The sequence below is a fragment of the Simochromis diagramma genome, unplaced genomic scaffold, assembly GCF_900408965.1.
Source record: "Simochromis diagramma unplaced genomic scaffold, fSimDia1.1 OVJJ01000216.1, whole genome shotgun sequence".
Taxonomy (NCBI): Eukaryota; Metazoa; Chordata; class Actinopteri; order Cichliformes; family Cichlidae; genus Simochromis; species Simochromis diagramma.
The window spans coordinates 8570583-8594686 of NW_024386883.1; the positions used below are offsets into that span (position 1 = coordinate 8570583).

General features: G+C 40.2%; 1 protein-coding gene across 2 annotated transcripts in view; it reads left to right on the top strand.

Annotated features, from left to right (window-relative positions):
- The first annotated feature begins 658 nt into the window (after positions 1–658).
- The window catches only part of nsg2 (neuronal vesicle trafficking associated 2), a 46111-nt gene continuing 22665 nt past the window's right edge, over positions 659–24104 (top strand). The window contains exons 1-3 of one of the 2 annotated variants that reach the window (XM_040032144.1): positions 659–1140; positions 1536–1702; positions 16126–16236. In XM_040032144.1, coding sequence (XP_039888078.1) covers positions 1574–1702; positions 16126–16236 — 240 coding nt within the window. In that variant the 5' untranslated portion in view covers positions 659–1140; positions 1536–1573. Of the gene's footprint in view, positions 1141–1532; positions 1703–16125; positions 16237–24104 lie in introns of both variants that reach the window. The other variant, XM_040032143.1, reaches the window with a different exon arrangement.

Below are 24104 nucleotides of genomic sequence, written 5' to 3' on the forward strand. Positions count from 1 at the left end.
TGATTATGATTATTATTAATAATATTAATGATTAAATAATAATGAATACCATTATTATTAGTTGTATTATTTGCAGCATTTGTACCTTTCAAATTGTCTCCAGCAGCATTAGTAGTCATATTATTATTTTCACTCATTAGTAGAAGCAGTGATTATTTGAATAATGCTAGTTTTAGTAGTAACAGGATAGAATGGCGCTTTATTGTTATTGTATATGTACAATGAAATTAGTAGTATTACTTGCAGTATTTGTAGCTTGCCAGTTGTCTCCAGCAGTATTAGTATTATTCATATGATAAGCAACTGTATTTGATGTAGTGTTAGTTTTAGTAGTTTTAGCAGTAGTAGTGTTTCTTGTGCAGCCTCCACCTGATAATGGTAAATTATTACGGACACGCCCCTCTTTTGAAATATCAGCTGCACTGTTACACTGGCTGCGTGTCACTTGTTAAACCACCAGGTGGCGCTGTAGGACCAAAGAAACCAGTTTGAGTCCCGCATGTTTCATGCTGCCTTCACGTGATGCGTGTAATGTTGCTTCTTTATGGAAAATGTCAGTTTTAAAACTGGGGAAATGAGAATATTAAGCAACTTCTAAGTGATCGGGATGTCATATTCAGGGTGGAGAGCAAAATCAATCCGCTCCAAGCGTCCACTTTTATTCTTCGGGTTAGATCTGTGTATTCACAACGCTAGATCCTTACCCGCTTTAATTCATTTAACAAACAAAAGTGACCAAAATGCTCTAAAATATGTTGGTGAAAAATCGGACTTTACCAGGTAACTTGAAAGGCAACGACAGTCCAGTTTCCACTTTGGCAAAACAAACGAGACTCTTAAAGGAGGAAAAAAAAACCCCAAACATCCCCCTAGTGGCAACTCCAGCGGCTTGGCGTTAGCAGCTCGGAGAGGAAGAGGCTGTTTGGATTAAGGGGGTTGGGCTGCCTGCTGGTAGGAAACCTGCCGCCAGACATCCAGTTTGTCTCCGGCGGTGCAGCGCAGCTTTCCCGCAGCATCAGCAGCAGCGACGCCGCAGAGCATCCTCCAGCCTCACCTGCTCCTCATCTGCGCTCCCTCCGCCTCTGTCCACACAAACAGTGCCGCAGCACGGAGGAACCGGGCGGACAAGGACGAGCAGCTGTAAGTATCAGCCTATTTTTTTTTTACGCGTTATTCGTTCATTTTCTGATGGTTTTGTTGTGATGGAGAGAAGGTGCTGAAGACAGAATGCATATTTCCTTTCCCCCCCCCTCCTTGTTTTTCGGTAGTTTTCACTCAGATACATGTTTCAACGCAAACGAAAAAAATTCCCCTCCCTCCGATTTCCTGTTTTTACTCTAATCATTCACTAATCAATCATTCAGGCATTATTTGAGCACCTTTTTGTGCGTAAGCTGCCTCACAGCTACACTCCGCTTAATTCAACATTTTTATTCACCGTTTCATTAAAAATCGTCCCCATCAATCAACCAGCGTTTGCCAGCTTTCATTGACCTGAGAGGCTGTAAAGGTGCAAAACTTCCTCTTTTCAGAAGCAGGCTTCGGGGAAATAAAGGAATACTAAAGGCTGAAGATGGTGAAACTGGGGAGTAATCTGCAGGACAAAGGCGCCAAACCTGTGAGCGTGGAGGACGGCTTTCAGAATGTGCCCCTCATCACTCCACTGGATGTTGGCAGCCTCCAGAGCCAAGCACCTGACAAGGTGAGAGACTGCCCACCAGCTTCTGTGCATCTTCTTCCCAAATCTGCCTTCGCTGCCATTGCCTCAGTGCTTTTGACCTGTGCCATCCTCCCACACACAGACAAACACAGCAAAGGAAAAAAAAAGGTGATATGATGGCTCTGTTAAGCTGTGGGAGGCATTTTGCTGTTATTGTTTGAAACCACTTGTCCCCCCACCCTCTTGAGGGGAGGATCACTGCAGATCAATACAAAGTTGATGTGAGTGTTCACCTTTATCTGGTGAGGAAGTATTTCACTCCTGATGGAGGTGATCTCCTGTTATCCCAGGATTGCAGGACCTCATATTTGTAGTTCACAATGGGTCACTAAATGTCTCAAAATCACGTTGATTTATATTATGTCGATTTTTACTTTTATTTGCCATCCGTGTGTGTGTGTATGTGTGTGTGTATTATGTTTTCTTTCTCCATTTATTCACACATTCATTCATCTCATCTGTCTCCCAGCCATATCCTTTGTCTCCCAGCTGAGATTAGGAGACAGATTTGGTGCCAGACAGACTGTCATTTGTCATCTTGACATCCCATAGTAACTGCGCCGCCGCTCGTTAATCCAGTTACCATGGTGGCAGTGCAGCGCCGATTGGTGTATGTGCCGGGTTGGAAGAGAGAGCAGCACTGATTGCGCATTATAAGAATTAATGGAATTAGGCAGCAAGGCGAGCTCATTGTCACTTTTTGCACACATGAAAGCTTTATTGTGGATTGTTTGTTTCGCTGTTTGGATGTGAGGATGAACATTTTTCAGCTATATTAATCCATATTTCTCCTCTCACCAAGTGACCAATGAATTGTAGAAGTAAAAACAAATCAAATTAGATACATTTTGTGAAATAAATCCATAACTTTGGACTGTAACTCCATATTTTTGTATTTTATTGGAGTTGGTAAACCAACAGAGAGCTATCAGCTTCATGTGTAGCTGTAAGGAGCTTTATGGCATGATTAATCCCCCCTATTTAGTTGCTGTTTAGCCGTTTTTAGTGAAAAGCCTCTAACAACCAAATGTACTTTATTCACATCACTGAATGACAGACACGAAGCAACTAACTGGTGGTAGAGTGGAGCATTTAGGAGCTGGATATTTCCCTCTGGAGAACATCTGAGCTCAGAGAGAGTCAATATTGGAGCTACACAGCAAGAAATGGCCAGAAATACGACGACAAATAAGTGAAAATGTTGCTGCATAACAGCTTACGATGTTAATAAGTGTCTGGCTTCCATAGCTGGAATATTCCCATTAAGGGAGATGTCATTTCTCCGGACGTTTATACTGTATGTGGCAAATTTAAGAGGCTTATGCTGTGCGTTTAAATTTGAAGTTTAGCTGTGCTTGTGTTCTTCATATCATGGTCACCCCGTTTTTTGAAAAATGCGTTAACAAAAGGTTTAAATTTTTGAGCGTACACACACAAAACTCCACCGGATGAAACGAGCTCCCGTTTGGCCTGCTGCGCAGCGAAACAGATAGCACAGCCTGAACCCCACAGCGCGGATTCTGCTGAGGGAAGCACAGTCGCTTTCCATTTCATTTACCTGTTAATTCAGGAGACCTGCCATTCACTGTGCTAACACACACACATGCGCACACACTTGCAATTTCATTCACGGTTGTGCTTGCGGGAATTCTAGCAGCGCATACTTACAACAAAGGCGGCGCGTGCGTGCACGTGTGCGTGAGTGACAGGTCGTCTCTGTCACCAGTTTGTGAAACGACGTTCTTAGTAGAGCTGTCAGTCATTTTACTCTGATTAAATCAGTCCCAGCAGATTCACCAACACTGCTACGTACTGTAGATGAAGCTGCCTTTGCACACACACACACACACACACACACTCACTCATTGCTGTATTACTGTACTGTGTGACTACACAAATATGTCTTATATTGATTACCTGAAAGGGGAGACTGACAGAGAGAATAACCTGAGTTGAGTATAAGTCCCCATCCAGTGACTTATTGCTGTTGACATTTAAGAGGAAAACAGGTCAAACAGGATGGCTTGCAGTTTTTTGTTTTTTTTTATGTAATTTTTTTTCTGTTTGGCTTTGTTTTTGAGTTTTTACATGCCTCAGGAGATGCATCCACAAAGATTGCATTTGCTTGCTGCTTTTGGATAAATCTGCTGACAGCTGATGCAGATTTTGCCGGCTTGCTCCCGGGACTGGGAAATTGTTAGTTCAGCCCCTCCGTGTGCTCATTTATTTTGTGCTCATTTGTGCATTCGGACACTAAGCAAACAAAACCGTGGCAAGTTTTTGTGTGTGTGTGTGTGTGTGTGTTGCTTTTAATCTATCACTATGCAAACGAAAGTGGATCCATTTGTTAACAGTCAGGACAGTGTGGGAGTTGGAAAGGTCAATTTGCTGCTTAATCTTAGCATTTGTTTGGAGCTGTAAGTGTGAGAATTTTCCTCCTGGTAAGTGATGCATGAATGCAAGAGAGGCCAAGAAATAATGAAATATTTAACATCAGATTTTATGAAATCTCTAGAAAATTCATCTGTTTATATTTTAAGCTCTTATGCAACAACTTTATAATTCATTTGGAGTCCCTTTTCTTTGGAGTTCCTGATTTGCATAAAGCCACCAATCTTGCACATAAGACCCAAAGCAGTCAAACTGTGGGTCAGACTGATAACATTAAGCTGAATCTATGCTATTCAGCTCTGGAACGCACAGAGGACCAGACAGTTTGTTTCTCATTGTTATCACCAGTGTCGGGTGTAATAGATTACAAAGTAATCACATTGCTATTTTTTTCAGTACCACACGTTGATTAAATAACATTATGTTATTTCACTATTTGCACACAAATACATAAAATGCGCCCTTTTCTTCCTGCACACCTGCACTATAATCAGCTGTTTTCAGTTTAGCAGGGAGGAAGAAAATGGTGGAGCAGTGTTTGACTTTTGAGGAGTATAGGTCTGAGAATTACCCTCATTTTCATTGTACAAAAATACCAGAGCACGGTGGTAAAATGTAAGCTGCACCCAGAACAGAAACAGCGGCACTGTACTGCTAACACAGCATTGGCTCTTTGCAAGCATTTGTACGGCATGCTAACACAAAGCTAGCAAAGAACTCAAAGTGACATTAAAGCTGAGGGTATGCGGAGTCTAGCCCAGCAGCCAGAGCCTGATCATAGACAACAACAGTGATGAGAAGTCTGACTTGTAGCCATGTAGCATCCATTTCTACCTTTTTTTGGACAGTAGAGTCACTGTAGCAATCACTTAAAAGTCCCTTTAGGCTGATTTTCAATGTTGTGTCGTTGACTTTGGTTTTGGTTTAAAAGTTAAACAATCAAAGACAGGCCATGTGTATGTCCTCATTAGGATAGGGATTTGTACCAGCATGTCATGCTGTAATCTACAGTTTATATTGTTAACACACCAAGTGTGCTGCAAAAAAGCAAAATAAAATTCTGAATGTTTCAGATCCAAACTCGTTGTGTAAAGTGTACAACACATTGTGCTACAGAAGGAAATTTGACCTCAAAAAACACATTGTGAATAAAAGGACATCAAAAACAAACCATATTAAGCTGGTTCTGATGTTTCTGAACAAGAAAAGGAAGAAACTGAGATTCTGGGTTCATTTAATTCTCACGAGAAGGCAGCAGCATTGAGAATTTCATGGTTTTCTCCAAGAGTTGAAGCCGAAACACGGTTGCTTTCATGCATATTTCAGGATGTCAGTGGGGCAGTTTGAACTCTTGTTGGCAGAGCTGAGACCACATTTTAGGAGGCAGAAATTTTTTTTCAGAGAGCTGATTGACCCGGAGCAACGTCCAGCTATGAGTCTGTGGCAAAACTGTGTTATTTTACTATTTCCATGTCTCCAAGTCTGAGGCCATGGTCTTCAGCCGGAAAAGGGTAGAGTGCAGACTCTATGTCAGGTACGAGTTACTGCTCCAAGTGGACCCTAACGTAACTCAGAGTCTTGTTCACGAGCAAGGGGAGCAGGAGATCTCGATTTAACGGTTGTTCTACGTTCTTACCTTCACCTATGGTAACGAGCTTTGGGTAGTGACTGAAAGAACGAGGTCGTAGATACAAGTGGTGGAAATGAGCTTTCTCCAAAGGGTGGCTGGCCTCGCCCTTAGAGACAGGGTGTGGAGTTCGGCCATCCAGCACTCAGATTAGAGCCGCTACTGCTCCACATCAAAAGGAGCCAGTTGAGGTGGTTTGAGCATCTGACAAGGTGTTCTGGGCATGTCCCAGTCAGAGGAGGTACTGAGGCAGACCCAGGACACGCTGGAGAGATTATATCTCTTGGCTGGCCTGGGAGTGCCTTGGTCTTGGTGTTGCTGGAGGTTGTGGCTAGGGAGAGGGAGGTCTGGGCTTCTCTGCTTAGGCTGCTGCCCATGCGAATAAGCAGAAGAAAATAGATGGATAGATGGATGAATATTCAATACTGGTGTCATGAGGTATGAATACACATGTTCCCAAATGCAGTGGTCTGATTGGTCAGATCTGTTTATTTTGATCTGAAAAATCTGAAAAATTGAGCTACAAATGCTGTAAATTTGTGCTGCAGATTTATGCAGTTGATGTGAATGACTTCATTAATAATAAAATATTCACAAAGATTTAAAGGCTTTAATCCACAGTAATGCAACAAGCAGTGTAAAGAATTACATTATTCAGGAAGTCATTAAGTAATGTAAAGTTTAAAAAAATGACAGGAAGTGTAATACATTACCTTTTTTGAGTAAGGAACCTATACTGGTAATCATTTTGTTATTTGACGTTGATTGTATCTGTAGGAAAACATTCCTTTGTCTAAATCAGAAACTGTAGACTCGTTGCGGCGACAGGCTTCATAATCTCACTGAATACTGGGTTGCTGTTTTTGCCACTTGCCCTATCCAGAAAGAGTTCACTGGTAATCAGCTTTTATCAGTCTCTCAAAATCTGATCTGAGACCAGTTTTGTTCTCTTTGTCCTTTAAAGCCAAAGCGAGGTTTTAGTAGGTCATGTGATCCGACTAGTACCCCACATCAGCGGTGCGGTTGTGAGCGGCTTTACAAATACGAGTCCAGCTGTTTTCCCCCTGATCCCTGTCTGATGAATATGTGACCTTGCCGGCTACAGGGTTACTCGGGGATTTTTGCAGATTTTTGCAGGGGTGGGGTAACTTTATGACAGTAAAGTTCATACACTTACAGGCACACCAACGCATGGAAGGAAAATGCTGCTGAGGCATTAGAAAAGCATTAGATATGATTTCATTTGGGCAGAGATGCATCACGGCCTCTGCTGCACCACCAATATCTTGATTGGATTTCTGGTAGTTTGAAAGAAAATCAACAACAACAACCAGAGGAGGGTGGCAAGAGGTGGACTGACTCTGTTTATCATTCTTCTAAGAACAAAGCTAAGCTACCAAGACTTGCTTCAAAGGCAGTAAGAGACTTACAATCACTCTCGTCCTGTTTAACACACATCCTCATTCTTTTATTGTTCTCACTTCCCTCAGTTACTTCAGAGACGCTTTCAAGTCTCGTTCTTTCTTTTTGCGATTCTTTGTTCTTATCCTCATAAATTAAAGAGGAATTCCTGGTATTGAGAACCCTCCATCAGGCAGTCAAATCAGTAATGGATCAGCGGATGATTTCTTATGCGTTGTGACGGCTTTGGGCCTCCTAACCAGATGAACCATCGCTCATGTTAATTTGCCAAATCGCCACAGATTCTAAATATATTTTTTACACGTTTATCTGGCTGGATGTGCACAGAGGCTGTAGGCCAGATCAGATGAAACGCAAAGCCTACACAGTCTGTTTTTACTTTAACAGTTTGAATAGCGAGCTTTAGCGGGGGATCATTTAGACATCTTTTTTTGTTTATGATTAGATTTAGATTCCATATAGAGTATTTCCCAAATGAAGAAATTAATCGTTTTGTCAATCATCTGTCATAACATGTTGGGAAACATGCATAAAAAAGGATAACAGTGAGTATACCATCATTATAGAGTGAACAGCTGGTATTGCTTTGACTGAACACTAGTTAGTTGATGAATACCTTAAGGAGACCTAAGGACCATTAAATTCATGCAAAAATAATAGACTGTCAGTTTATCTTCAGTATTTAAATGAATGAAATACATGTATGCATGTTCAGCCTTCAACAGTTTTGTGTTTATTTTATACTGTAGCAGCCATTCAGGGCTCATGCTTTCTTTCCACTGTGTAATCCAACAGTACTGCAGTGCTGCTGGTTGGTTGGACTGTTGCACCTTTGGATTTAAAGCCCTGCTGGTTTATATTCTGTCTGTGTAACCACAGATTGATTTCTACCTCAGATGCTGGGGAATGCAAATAGCTGCTCTTACTTTCCTGATAAGAGGACCAGCAGTACTCACTCTGACAGGCTAACAGAGACTTTCAGGATTGAGCCCCAGTAATTGTTGGGTCATGGTAATGGTGCAAAGCTTTTCTTTCATAGGTCGCCATGATTAAGATTTTTATTTTCATATGAACATATGAACTAAACAGCTGTGGTGATAAAAGGGTGGACATGGTCCGCAATAATGCTCAGGTAGGCTGTGGTGTTAAAACCATGCTCAGTTGGTAGTAAGTTTGCCAAGAACATATCCCCCCATGCCATTACACCACGAGCCTGAATTAGGGCTGTTCGATATAACAATATATATCGGATGACGATATAAAAACGTCTATCGTTTCATTTTACGCTATCGTTTGTTTTGTGGTGTCGCAAAATAAACTGTTTACGGCAATATTTTTTCATCCTTTTGATGGTCACTGTAGTGGCTATATTAATTTCTTCTTTCTCTCTTTCTCTTATATTTTATATAACCACACTACTGACGGACAAGCGCCTGTTTTTATGCGTTGTGGTTAGCAACAACGACGGTAACAGCATCACGTGTCAGCTTGTTTATGTTCCACATAAACCTTTCACAATAAAGCTCAAGATCCTGTTGAGACTTTTCAAAATAAACTGAATCACGTGAAAGAGCAGATTATTTATGGATGAGAAGCAAAAAAAATAAACCTTAGACTCAAACGTTAGAACAGGCTTTTCCCCGCAGCACGCCGTGTAATAAATACTCACAAAGAAAACGGTGGTCGTTACAACTTATGTCTAAAAATGTATCGTTTCATGCATCTGTTAAAACACTCGACTCCAGCTACATGACGCGCAGCTGGAAACACTTCCCGCAAGTCGAGCTGCCCGAGATTCACAGAATTTACAGAAAATGTTACATTTTTGTGATTTATATCGTTATCGGAACGATAGAATTCTTATATCGGGATATGAGATTTTGTTCATATCGCACAGCCTTAGCCTGAATTGTTTATAAAAAGCATGATCCATGCTCGTTACCCGCCAATTCAGATGACCCTACCATCGTCACAGCAGAAACTGTGACTCTTTAAACCAGGCAACATTTTTACATTCTTCTGTTTTTTAACTTTGATGAGGCTGTGTGAATTGTAGCCTCAGTTTTCTGTTTTAAGCTGACAGGAACAGCACCTGGTGTGATCTTGCCCTTCCGCTTCAGGGTTCAGTGTGTCGTGCGTTCATAGACGTTCTTCTGCATATCTTGGTTGTAGGGTCACAATACCAGAAATTGAGTAGTTAGTACCAGTAGTTGAATTAATGGACAGCCAATTCGATATCAAAACAAAATTTGTATCCCACATACTTAAAGATGAACTTCTTGAAGTTCTTTTAAAAACACTAACATGATGGCGGGTCATTTATTTAAAATCTTAACATTACATTTTGTTGACAAGACACTGACTGAAATATTAGAATATTTGCCATGTAACCTACTAATGTTAGAGTTACATCACGTTATTATAAGCATTTAATATCGCATTGCATTGCACAAAGCTGATTTCACAATGTTAGCTGTCAATCTAAATAGCAGCGTGCATTTCAGGATAACAAAAAAAAAGATAACACTTTGGATACTTTTAATTTAAACTGAAACTCACTCACCTTCAATTCTCTGAACAGATCTGGATGTTCTGCTGCCTCTGTACCTCCAGTGCCAAATAAAAACAAGTGCAGTCACATTTAAAGAATTTTACTCTTAAGTTCTGATGACATCCCTACATGGATGTAACAAGCGGTTATTTGAGTTTCTATTGGCTTTTTATTAACTTGAAGTAGTCTGGCTATTCTCTGTTGACCTTGGACATCAATAAGGCTTTTTCACCCAGAGAACTACTGCTCACTTTTTCTCTTTTTATGGATCGTTCTCCATAAACCTTCCAGATGGTCGTGTAGGAAAATCCCTAACAATCACAAATTTCTGAAAAACTCAGCCAAGCCTGTTAAGTACCAACAACCATGCTATGTTTACAGTCACTTAAATCACCTTTGTTCCCTATTAATTCCCTTAATTCAGTTAAAATTTCAGCAGGTTGTTTTGACCATGTCTGGAATTCTTATATACTTGAATTCCTGCCATTTGATTCGCTGAATACATTTTTGCATTAGCCAGGACTTGGACAAGTTTAAGTAATGAAGTGCATTGTAGTATGAAGTACTCAGATTTGATTTGCAGAGATCCCCGTATTTATGTGTTGAAGACCATTATTTAAAAAAAAATGTAAATAGATTTAAAGATAATATAGGCTGATCCAGCAGGTAAAAAACAAAAGTAACGTTATAACAGATTTACCTTATTTTAACTAGTTAAGATAAAAAATGTGCCAACGTGAATGTCTGCTGTCATTTAAATTAAATATTAATCGTCTTGATTTTAACATCAGTTCATCCTGTTATAACTCATGTTGTACAAATGTTCTTCTCTATTTTTAATGGTTTTCATTAATTATTTTTATCACAAGGAATCCCGAAGAATCAAAGGTGTCAAAAATGTATCTATAGCTGCTTTCCACGCTAAACTTCACCAAAGACCAACTCTCTCCTACAGCTCAGTTCTTAGGGATGAAAAACGAAACAGCATTCACTGCGATAAAAGGTCTCACATACTGGGAAGATGGGCAAAGAAGAAATGTTCTGACAGCTTTTCCACAGGGGATATCAAATCTGAAAAAAAGAAAATAATAATAATACTGTGACTGGAGATGGAACGATGGAGAGACACAAAGAGAGAATGGCAGGCTGAGATTGATGAGCTTAAGCCATCTTTTCTGAAATGCACTTCATATACTTCTTCGTGCCTTATTCAATCACTTGCTCCTTCACTCAAATATAGAAACGTGTGTTTTCAAAAAACCCCACATATCTATAAATTCTGTTGACAACCAAAGTGTCCATCGTCACATTGTGAGGCAATCATCAGCTTACTGCACAGAGATATATTACAGATCTAAAAGTGACTCTTGAGTCAGACACAGAAGTATTAAAAGGTCACAGTGAAACAGGATGTTTACATAAAATATACATGACTAATTTGATATCTGTAAATAGACTCTCAAAGGAAATTGCTGGAGAGGCTGTACCCATGTAGGTGGGGGAATCATTAACCCGCCTCTTCCAGATATAGAAGCGCTTGCCAGTGATATATTAAAGCAGCTACAGAAAACTCACGGTGATGTATTTTTAATACGGGTGGTTTAATTTGAAATTTTATTCACAGATGCAGTAGAAGGAATGAAATATTAATAGCTAAAATAAATATTTTTTATATACAAACTGATAAATAAGACTCAAAATTTGGATAAAACGGTGTTAACGTGCAACGCTGGTATTCTGGAAATTAAAATTGTGTTTTCACACTTACAGGAATATGTTACCAAAACTGCAGGATGTGCTGCACCACTGCTGAGACAGAGAAGTACCACCATGAACAGTAATAATAGTACAATAGTACAACTACAGGGGACTAAATGGGTTGTGTAATCTCCCACTGAATACGTTTTTTCATGTACCAGCTACCTGTACCAAATATTTGACCCCTTCCTGATTTCTAAGTCACACTTAAATGTTTAAGATAATAAAAGAATAATAATAATAGAGGTTAATCTGAGTGAATACAAAAAATCCTGGCCATATGTGGAAAAAGTAATTGCCCTCTCTTGTCAAATCATGAATTAATTGCATAGCTGAGTTCAATGTTATGAGCCATGTCCAACTCTGATTATTGCCAGACCTGTTCAATCAAGAAATCCCTTAAATAGGCTAAAAGAGCAACAGATCGTACTACGATTTAAAGAAACAAAGTAATGACTTCTATTATTCTGGAAAGTGTTTCAGTGGACTCTATAGTGAAAGCCTTTATCCACAAAAGGAGAAAACTTGGGACAGTGAACACCTTCCCAAAACAGCCTATCAAGTCATGTAAAAGGCCTCACTTGCCTCAGTTAAGGTCAGCGTTCTTAGTTTAATATAAGAAAGAGACTGGGCAAAAATGGCATAAATGGAAGAAATCCAAGGCAAAAACCACTGCTGACCAAAAAAGACTTCAGGACCTGGAAGTCTTGTTGCAAGTGATGAAACCATTAATTCCACTCTCTACCAGTAACTCCTGAAGGACAATGTCTGATCATCAGTTCGTGCCCTGATGCTAAAGTTCACTTGGGTTATGCAGCAGGACAGTCCACCTCTGAATGGTTCTTTGATTGTTGAAAGATCTTCTGATAAGCATCCCTACAGCATTTTGCGGTGTTCCACTTTATAGCTGTCATATTTATTTCTTCAAATGGAAAAAAAAGAAAAAGTCAAGGCTTCACCAAAGCCACATTGGTTTATGTGCAGGGTAACTAAAATAGCTTTAGCAGCCTTTCATGAAAATCTGATATTTGCCGAGATATTTAATTTTGGCCACCTACCTGACTTTCACTGCTATCGCAAACACTTCACTGCAGGCTTTGCCAAAAAAGTGCACAATCATACTACTAACATAAAGAAATAAAAGGCTGCTCATGCACAATGATAATAATGCAAGCTGCAATTGCTTTTTTTTCAGTCTTCATATCACATCTGCATTATTTATACACATTTACATCCAGTGTTAGTAATAAGAGTTTTCTGTTCATAAATTTAAGGTTTCCCAGAGAGTATTTAGACCTGTCTGATCAGAGATGGTGCCACTTTGTTCAGGGGATATCTACGAGCTGGCTGACAGCTAACAGCTGTGTAAATGAGGCAATGTTGACTGATGGCCACTTCATTAGGTAATATGAAATAAAGGAGTGAGATTTAGAGAAGGGGAAAGAGTAATGAAGCAAAATAAAGCGCTGGTGTGTTTGAGCCTAGAGGCTGCGAGCATGTTATTGTGAAATGAGTTGGAGAATGGGAAAGTTGAGCCAAAATTGAGACATTAGTTACAACTATGGCAAGCCTGACGTCTGGTGTTACTGCGCGGAAAGCCTTGGGGCACCAGCGCCTCAGGGGTCCAATAAAATGCGCAGTATTCAGTACACCTACTGCGGCCTTCAACTGTTAGATAAGAGGTTTCTACAGCCAACTGACAGCTTTGTTATTCAGATAGTGGAGCCAGTTTGTGTGCGCAGCAGTTTCTGGCTTTGTCTCAAAGTGACGGAGAGCCGCTCAGAGGCAGCACAATTAGCCTCAAGGACACTGAGACATTGTTCTTCTTTTTTTTCCTCTCCATCCAGCTCTCCTCTGCTCTGTCATTTGTACTCTATTCCCTGCCCTGTCTTCTGTGCATTAGTATACAGGAAACGCACAAAAACAGTAGGGACACTTTGTCTTTTTAGTAATTGCAGTGGTGAAGTGCACGCAACCTGGTAAAAAGCACCTCTTTTGTTGTTCATTTACACCAGGGCCACAAAAAGCACCACAGAGGAATCAAAACTAGCAAGAGGGGACTGTGCAAATATAGCCTCCAGACAATCTTAAGAACTGCTTATACATGTGCGTGCAGCCAGACACTACTGCAGAAGTGTGACTTGCAATGCAAACTGTTTTTTATGTTTGAGTGTGCGTGGGTTGATATCTTCATCAAGAGAAGCTCAGCTGTAATTCCTATGTTACTAAGGAAATCCCATCTGCTTTCTCCTCCCACGTGTTTTGAACGTGGACCTCCTACAACACAACTGGAAGTCGGAAAGCAAACCAGAGCTTTGAAGACTCTGTGTTTGGACTACAGCTCCAAACCTGTTTGCTTGAGGAGTGCAAAATTGACACTACTGGGACAGTTTTTTGCTTCTTTTGTTTTGCTCTAGCTGCCAGCAGAAAATAGCAAGACAGCTTAGTAAGCGGTAACAGGTGTCTGAGATGAGCTTTCCAAATCCAAGGTTTAATTCAGCGCCAAAATAAGAGAGCTAACATTGTTGCCTTAGAATATAATTATTGAAAAGTTGACTGATGTGCTGTAATCTCATACACTGTCTAATATCAGCCGGCACTCTTGACCCCAACTGGTCACAGCAGATGGCCCCGCCCCTCCCTGAGCCTGGTTCTGCTGGAGGTTTCTTCCTGTTAAAAGGGAGTTTTTCCTTCCCACTGTCGCCAAAGTGCTTGCTCATAGGGAGTCATATCATTGTTGGGTTTTTCTCTGTATGTATTATTGTAGGATCTAGCTTACAATATAAAGCGCATTGAGGTGACTGTTGTGTTGGTGCTGAATAAATAAAATTGAACTGAATTGAATTTTCTAACCCTTAAACCTGCTGCTGGTTAGAAAGATGTGCCTTTGTCCAAACTTCCTATGACAATTATGCCTTTTACAGAGGAAACATAACTTGGGGTGAGGGGTGACTTCTTACAGGAATAGGATTTGTTTGTAGAGGAAGCGCTAAGCACAATATTATAATGTTATTACCATAAGATTTGTTACTTTATGACCAAGAAAATGTCTCTGTCAAAATATCTCGGAAGAGCTTCTGAATTTTGTGTTTTACACTGACCAGCCACAACATTAAAACTACCTGTTTAATATTGAGTAGGTCTTCCTCATGCCTTTAAACAGCTCAGATCTGCTAAGACATGGGCACTGGATATTGGACAATAAATGGTCCTGGGTCCTTTACTTTGGGTGTGAGTTTTCCTTCTGGGGGAGGCTGCTGCTGCTGGAGAGTGACGTTGCCATGAGGGGAGTGCTTACATCCCATTTATGCTTCATCTATGCCGTATCGTAAAACATAACCTGCTCACACCTCGTGAGAAATAACTGCACGATGCATCAACGCAGCCCCCAACTACTGTGATTGGCCTGTTCAGCACAGTTGATTCCTCATGTGCATTTCTGACTACTCGCCACAGTTTTTGAATTTATCAGTGAGAGAATAACAATCATCAGCCCAGTATAAGGAATAAAAACCACAGCATCAATATAAGGACTCACAAATGTCTGTAGATTCCTGGAGGGAGATTGCTGAAACTATCAGAATGGATGTGAGGGACTGAACAAAAACGTGGAAAAAAAAAACGAGGGACAAATATCTTTACCCCTAAAAGAAAAAGAAAACTGACCACAACAAACAGTAAGGACCCAGCATTTTATTTTTGTCTGTTGGCTGGCACCATGTATGAAGCATCAGGACACGACCACATGGTAATGAACATGTAACGAACCTGCGCAAGCGTAGACAACGTCGACCACTTACATAGGTTACATTGTAGACTCTACAAAGATTCCCCACAGAAGTCTGAATCAGGCTTCAGTCTGCAGCAATATTGAAGGGGGTGCTACGTGTCCTGTTAATATGCAGATGATTTTCAGGACCACAGACAGGTACAACACTGCATTGTAATTAGATGATCAATGATATTCACGCCATCTGTCAGCTGTTTGCTCATGCGGCCAAAGGACTGATGAACGTTTGCTATGTCAAGGCATCACCACTCCTCCTACAGCGTTGGTCGTATTTTAGTGAAGTGACATTAATTTAATAGCATTGATCCTCGACTTTTCAAGTCTCCTTGACTTCTTTAATTCTCAATAGTTTGTGCAACAAAACCAACCACTAGTAAGAAAACACAACTTTCTTTCTGCACATTACATTAACCTTTGAATTCAGCTACAATGTTACTGACCTTCTGGTTTCAATTGGTTTTTATTTTGAAGGCAGTGGGAAACAAACAGAATATTAGTAAATGAATGTTTCCTACTGGCTATTGCACATTTTTTCTGGACAAAATATTTCATAATGTACATTACAGTCTACTGAATGTGGATATGTTTTGATACAGATTGTTAACCAAGGATGATTCTGCACTTTGGCCCAGTTTTTATTAAGCCAACATGTTTCCTCCGTCACCTTTTTTTTGCACTTGACCTGAATGAACTGATTTTGTCAGGTGAAACCTCCTGCCATTTAATGCAGTTTGTAAGACCTTTGTGGCAACACGCTAAACGGAAATTAACCTTTCCCTTCCACGGTAATACCCATCAATCCTTCGCTGCCTTCAGCATCTTTGAGTATTTAACTGCTTTAATTTCGACTCTTCTTCTTCTTCCAGGTGGTGGTGAAAACCCGCACGGAGTACCAGACAGAGAAGAAGCGGCTGAAGGTGCCCAAAGTGGAGGAGTTCACCATCAGTTTTACTGATGGAGTGTCTGAGAGACTTAAGGTAAGAATTTACATAATAGAAACTCACAGTGTGCTTAATTATCTTCGGGGTCTGTGATGCAGAAATAACAATTCTAATAATGGGTGTCCGGTGGGTTCTTTATCATCGCAGCTATAATTGCATGAAGAATATTGATTCATCTAACATGTTCCCCTTTGGCCTACCCAAATGAAATCCATGTGACCAGTTTGAACTGCTCGTTACATTTAGAAATGCAGCTGCAGTTGTAGTGTAAATACTCAGGAAGTAGACAAACAAATGAATGAATCTGGGTTATGATCAGCTCATGCAGACATGAGACTCCTGCTCTTTCTATAACAATCTTTCTCACTCACTGGCATGCAAACTCACAGTCTTCCCCGGTGACTGAAATAACAAGTTAGGTTCTATAAGCCAGAGTTTAAAAAGAAATTGTGTGTATCGTGCAACAAGCTATACAGGCTTCCTACAGTACATTAACATGAAATTGATTTAGCCACAGTTGCATCCGTGCTATTCACAACACTCAGGATAGTCATTTATTTCTTGCTTGTATAGCTGTAACTCTGCCTAGCAACCACTACACAAACACACAGATGTTCCAGGACAATAAAGTTAGTCAGGTTAGCTGTCCTGGGGAAGTTTACAGTGGTAACACGATGCAATCCCTGTTCTGTCATTAATCTTTGCCAATACTAGTATTTGGTGAATTTGCGTTTATTATTATATTTGCAAAATACCACCATATGTCTTGGTCATATTATTTTATTTAGTTGTATTTATCTGCGACACCTTAATGGCCGGTCTGTGAAGATATTGTCGGACATTAAACTCCGTGGTCCATGGCGCAAAAAAGGTTGGGGACCGCTGCTTTAAAGTATGTCGTATGTCATTTATTGTCTTTGCAGAGTAGGCACTTCTGGATTATTTTTGGAAAAGTGTCTCTTCCTGCAGGGCATTGCACCACCAAACCAAACTAAGGGATGTTTACAGACACTCTAATTGTGGAATAATTATAAACTTAGCACAAAAAGTAAGGACATTTGTGTTTGGTTGATTATTTTTTGTATCTTATACTGCTGGAAAGTCTCTTTATTCCGCTTAAATTGTGCCACATTTTTCAGGAAAATGTATTTGTGGGTTGAGCAGCAGAGTAGAGTGTGTGGGTTGTGCCCATGAAAGTCTTCTCTGCCGATGCCAGAGAGCTTATTATGCTACTGACTAGAGCAGGGCAATATGGCCAAAAATATTTATCACGATATATATTTGAAAATTTGCAATAATGATATAACTGACAATATAATTGACACTGGACAAAATATTTTACAACGCCACAACTTTATACGTGAAAAAAAACCCCATCAATGTATTTTTACTTAAACAAGCAGCTGTTTTTTATGTGCATTAAAGCTATATAAAAATGTAACAGTGCAAATGCAAATTCCTCGCTGACAGTTTAACCAAAAGGCATTTCCAGTGGAAATTGGCCGACATATCCTCAGCATAACCAGGTATAATATCCACAAAACTTAAAAAGAGGTTATACACACACAATACAGTAATATTATGTTGAAGCACAGTACGTATCACTCCTGACTACGGTAGCTGTAATGCTCAGACAATCCATTAAGCGGTGCGGCTTCGTAGCTTACCAAAGTTGTACTAAAACATTTTTGACAGATTTTTTAACCGTGTATCACATAAAATTGGTTCAACGTCAGTAAGCACAACAAGAATTCATACATAAGGCGCACCGGATTATAAGGGGCCCTGTCGATTTTTCATCAAATCAAAGGATTGATTTTAAGTGTGCCTTATTTTCCGAAAAACACGCTAATAACGACGGCCTGCTAGCATGCTCTACCAAAAATTGTGCTTTGTTGTGTATCTGACGGATGAAAACCAAACCAGTCCCACACCACTGAAGTTGCAGCATTTTTACAAACCAATTTTAGTTCATCTGTTTCATTCAACGATCCACTTTCGGCCTTCTCGTTCTCCATTACTGCCATGCTTTTTCCGCCATGTTCCTATAAAAATAAAGGCATTGCACATGCGCGTTTTACCCATATTCTATCGCGATATTTCACTTTCTTATCATTGCCTAACATTATACTGGTGTTACTGTGAATGGTATGATATGGCCCAGCCCTACTACTGACTCTTGTTTTAAGATGGTTGAAGAATGGGATGCCATGCCACAGCATTGTGTGACCAAGCTGGTGACCACCATGAGCAGGATGTGCCAAGCTGTTGTGGTTGTGTTTGGTTTTTTCATGTATTTCTGAGGCCCCTGTTTGTTAAATAAATGAATAGTGAAATTACCAACATGTCTTGTTTCTTTAGACTTCGATCATCCAGTCCAGTAACGACACCTAAAAAGAGTCAAAAACAGAATAAGCTTTTTGGCATTGGCAGAGATGATTTACCACATTTTCATGAGTGCAGCCCACATACTCAACTCTGCTGCTCAACCCACAAATTCATTTTCCTTACACATGTGGCACCATTTAAGGGGGAATAAACAGGTTTTCCAGTAGTATAAGATTTATTGTCAAGAAGCATTGTTACAAGAAAGAAGTAATCGACCAAACCCAAATTTCCTTATGCACATAAGCTTAGAATTGGAAGACCAAAGTCTACAGTAATAGGTAGATCTTTGAAAAGATGACAGTAAAGCTGAGAGGAGGTGGGGGACTGTATTTTCTCACTATGCTGATGTTATATCCTAGCCAAGTCTTAAATCCAGTGCTTCTGGTCGGGGCTTTATGTCACGTTTCTATAGGTGTCAGCATTTATAATGAAAACAGACTTACTTTCCATCCCAGAGAAGAAGATTTGTCTTCATTTACATTTATCAATAATCGAATAATTCAGACGATTTATTGAAGTTGGTAACCACTAGACAAACTGCCTGGCTGTTTGCATTTTTCCCCTTTAATCTATATATACCAGTGCACAGTCAGAAGGCAGAAAGCACACTATTTCATACAGTAATGACATGACATATGAAATCCTCAACAAAAACAACAATGGCCTTGTTGAAAGAAAAACAACCACATGCAAATTATTCCACTAAAAAGCAGCCCTTTGAAGGTGGAAGCTACCCGAGCTGACAGGTACAGGGGTTCGATTTACCCAGTAATGCTTTACAGGTATAGATATTATATTCAATGTCAATATAACTAGCTACAGCATAACAGTCTACAGTGCCTACACAGTGTGGATTAAAATCTAATAGGACACATTTTCTGGCAAAGCGAGGACCTTTACTTGAATATTCAAGTACAAATAATTGATAATTCTTCATCTTCGGTTTTATTGGCATTTTAATCTAAGCAAGGGAGCTGTGTGCATCTTCCAACACCACCCTTCTTTGCCACAGGGTAGAACAGGTGACTTGAGCAGCACGAGTGTGGATCACAGCGCTCCAAAATCATCCACGGGCGCTGTCTGCTCTGTTTCGCTGTCGTTAGGGGAGACCAGAGAGATCTCACGTTGTCATGGCAGCAAAGAAAACCTCCCTCCATGGCAACCCTGACAGGGAGCAAGAGAGGAGGAAAAAGTGCACGAGCAGAGGTGTGTGCATGTTTAGGTGTAGGTGAGGGTGTGTAAATGAGGTGTAATACTGGTCTGAGATGTCCTTCGAAGCAGGAGAGAAGAGAATCGGATCCTGGAAAACATGAGATGTGCTGTGTGTTCGGACTGTACTGAAGCTGTGAAGCTTGAGCAGAAAAATGTGTCTTTAGATTATCCCGTAGCACATGGGGTGAGCTCGGTGCCTTGGTAGAACATCAGACATAAGTTTTGTTCATGATATCGACTGAGTGCAGCTGCCTCTGGGTTCCCTTACTAGGTCCCAAGAAGCCAATTAAAGGGCTTGATGCCTTTTGTGAGTCCCGTTTTAAGTGCTTATTGGCTAAGCATGTTTAGGAGGTGGTTTGAATAAATTTTGTGTGTCAATATAGTCTATACAGGATGCCATTTTTGTTAAAATGCTCTCTATCTACATATAGCATACAGCACATTTTAGGAATTTCATTGAGAAACATTTTAAATGTGAGACGACCAAACAGACCCATCTAAGTATCTTTCAATTACAAGTAATTACCTTCCTTAACAACTCTTTGAGGAGGGAAGTTTTTAGGGCTCGAAATACATTACAATTGAATGTTGTATAAAAAGGTTAAGGAGTGTTTTTATTGCACCACTGGTAACAAAAAAACGTTTTTAGCATGGTTGTCCATTGATTTTCCTACACTTATCCAATTCATGGTTGCGAGTGGGGGCCTGAGCCTATCCCAGCTGCCATAGGTTGAGATCCTGGGCGGGTCACCAGTCTATCACAGGACTAACACAGAGAAACAGACGATTATGGCAATTTAGATTTAGCAATCGGCCTAATTCCCTATTAAATTTGTGTTTTTGGCCTGTTGGAGGAAGCCGGAGTACTGGGCGAGAAAGCCATAAAGACACAGGGGCAACATGCAAACTCCACACGGAGAGGCCCAGCCAGATGTTGGAGTCAAATCCAGAACCTTCTTGCTGTGAGGCAACAGTGTTAACCACCATACTGGACTTTTTCCATATTCCAAAATCATAGTTTAACCATGGCAGACCTACAAAAATAACATCTATAGTTACATAATTAAACAGCCTAGTGAAATTCCCTGAACAGTCCTGTTTTATTTTCATTTGGAATTCCTTGGAATTCTCATTCACAGCTTTCCTTGACCTTATATCTTTTATCAAGTACAAGGAAAAGTGTGGTTTTAATATCACACTGGATAGGTCTTTTGCACACGTTCCAATGTGTGGCCCCTTGTCGTATAGAGGGAACTCAAAAATGTACACAGTGAGATTGTTGCTCCTCTGAGCTGGCCAGAATGCTGCGGCAGACTCTACAGTCATCCCTGGCTTACCACACTACGTCAGCTTTTGTTAGCTAGATATGCGTTTCAGTCCGTGGGATTTTTATGGTATGTCGGGTAGTTTTGGGTGCTCAACTGAACCGACTCGCTTTGTTTGACTGACAGAGCCGATCCTGCAGCCGGGCACACATGCATATATGCAGAACAGAGTGCTGCACGCTGTGCAGTGCAGACATTTCTAGATGAAAAGCTTGCACATCTCTTCCCTCTTTAAAGCTCTGCAGATTTTGTTGATGGATGAAGAGCTCAGAGTGTAAAATGCTCTCTAATCTGTCCCCCCCCCACCGCCTTGTTTCTGCTTACCACTCACCATCCTGCTTCTTTATTTCCTCTCCTTGCCTCTTTCTGCTCGCAGCACTGATGTTGTTTTCTGGGTGGATTTAAAAAAGCTTTTATTTATTTTAGAAATTTGAAAGTGTTACTTGCCTGGACAGTGAATGAAGGATAGTCGATCTGAAAAAGTGAGTCGAAAGAATAGTTGATTCTTTTGTTACCTAAAAGGAAAAAAAAGCATAAAATAAATTTCATTATTTTTGGTGTCATGAGCATTACAGCAGATACATTTAGTAATTACTTTATTCTCCCATTATTCTTTCTCCTTGTCTGTGTCATTCAATCCTCCTTTTTCTTAAACATCCATCACTTTAGAACGGGTTCATGTGACATTGATTCCTGTTTCCTCGCCTTCTTCCCTCCCTCCTTCTCTTGTTCTGTCCGTCACCGTCTGTCTTTTACCCTCCTCCCTCCCTCATTTTTCCTGTCTTCCTGATTACTCACAGTAGAGATGAGCTGCAGTGTATTCCCTGTAGTTGTTTTGTTCCATGAATGAACCGAGGAGGGCACCTTTCCCACTTCATTAGCTATAATGAAGACGGACAATAAGTTTCTGAATTTCACTGCATGCCCCTGATAGGTAGAGAAGGAAGATTAAAGTTGAGGCAGAGAAAGAGCTCATCATATTTTAGTATATCCAAGTATATTCCAAAAAATAAAACATACAAAGTACAAGTAAAGTATTGGGCCACACCTTTAATTTTAAGTGTTTTAGGTATATAAAATATCAAGCACCTAGCCAGCTTCTGTCTGTGTAATGTATAGGTGGCCCAGTATACATATTTCTCCCTATAGTAAGGAAGCCAGCTCCTGTATTGTGTTATGGTATATTGCAATATATTTCGTGTCTTTTTTTAATCATTTAAGCAATATCAATCATCAAGTACTAATTGATGCTGTCTTAAAGGCTCCTGTGCAATCACTTTAAAGAAAGAACTTTAAAAAAAAGTTAAAATCCTTGGTTAATAGTGTTTTACTTTGGTTGTTGTGGATCTTTGGTCTGGCTTCCAGTTTTCCCACTTACTCCCAGAATGACTGTGGAAAATTATGACATCCAACCAGTCTGTTTAGCATATTTGTTCAAATTAGAATCCAATAATGGAAATTTTCTCAGGAAGTGATTTTGTCTCAGTTCAAAACAGACACTGAATTTTATATTATTTATATTACTCTTCTTAAATGCATTTTTAAATCATTTTCACATTAGCTCCCAGTATACTAATTAGGAGTTGTACATTTTATGGTAATATACTGTCTATGGAGATTAGTAGGTACATAACAGCTGATCAGACACTATTACTGTGGGCTGTTGTTCTTGCTATGCTTTGCAATACTATGACGAATATCTGTGCAGTACTATACCTGTGTGACATCACCTAAGATAGTGGATTTAAAAGTGTAGTGAAATATCTCATCTGATGCACAGTTTTAAGTAAAAGTGATGATTGACGGGATCATACAGCCTTAGACAGGGCTTCTTTTATAGCACATGACACAGTAACATGACCACATGAACAGAGATTTGTACACAGAAACAAACACCTGTGGTCAAGAGGGTGGTTTGCGAATTTAAAAATGTATTTACAGCGTTTTGGATTTGAATTCACCTTACAGCCCTTGCTCCAAAAGATCTATCATTCTCAGCCACAAGACTGTCTCATAAAATGATAGTACGGAGATCATCTCTGGCACTGTGGATTGGAAGAGGGGGGAAAGATTAGTCTAGCACAGCAGGGCAGGGATTGAGAGATACAGGTGTATAGATTGATGAAGGGGAGAGTTGTGTTGTCCAGCTTGGTTTCTGGCTCGCTTGTTATTCAGAAAACATGGTGTAGTTGGCCAGCTTTTTTCCTCTTTACACACACTTCAAACCCACTCACATACATCAAGTGCTGACACACTCACACACCCAGATAAATGCCAACACAAACTCGCTCGTGCGCAAACATACACATGCATAGACACGGGTAACATGGCGGTGCCACGACTGCCAAGCCGAACACGCTCGGTGCCAGCAGAATTTAGCAGGTAGCAGTGGGAGAGGCAGCTATCGTCCAGAACAATTATCCCGTTATTACCTCCATTTCGCCTTCAGATAAAAGCTTTGCTGCATTCTGCCGCCTCCACAGAAGGCCTTCACTGTTTGTCAGGTTGGAAGTAATTACTGCTGTGGTTTGACGCCTTACATGGCCTCCTGTTCCACGTATTGCTCTTCCTTGTTTTGTACGGATGACTAATAGTGCACTGATTGTAGGGAGTATTTGCAGCCTTCTTTTGATTAAACACCCACACTCATGCACTCGCGCACATTTGAACGCCAAACCTTGAACGCCGGACCTTTAGTACTGTTTAAGCAAAAAAAAAAAAAAAAAAAAAACAAGAGGGAGGGAGGCAGGCCAGATGCTTTTTTGTTGATTAGGGAGAAATTTTCCAAAGCACACATAATATTGTATAGAATCATCAAAAATATCTGCAGTACAGCTGAGGCCAGAAGTTCACATGCACTTGACATGGGCATGAATTTCTTGGTAATTTGGGGCTTTTAATGATTTTTTTCATGATTGTGCAGCATACACCTTTAAATGAATTTAAAAAACACGAGTCAAGTGCACAAATTTGAACTTA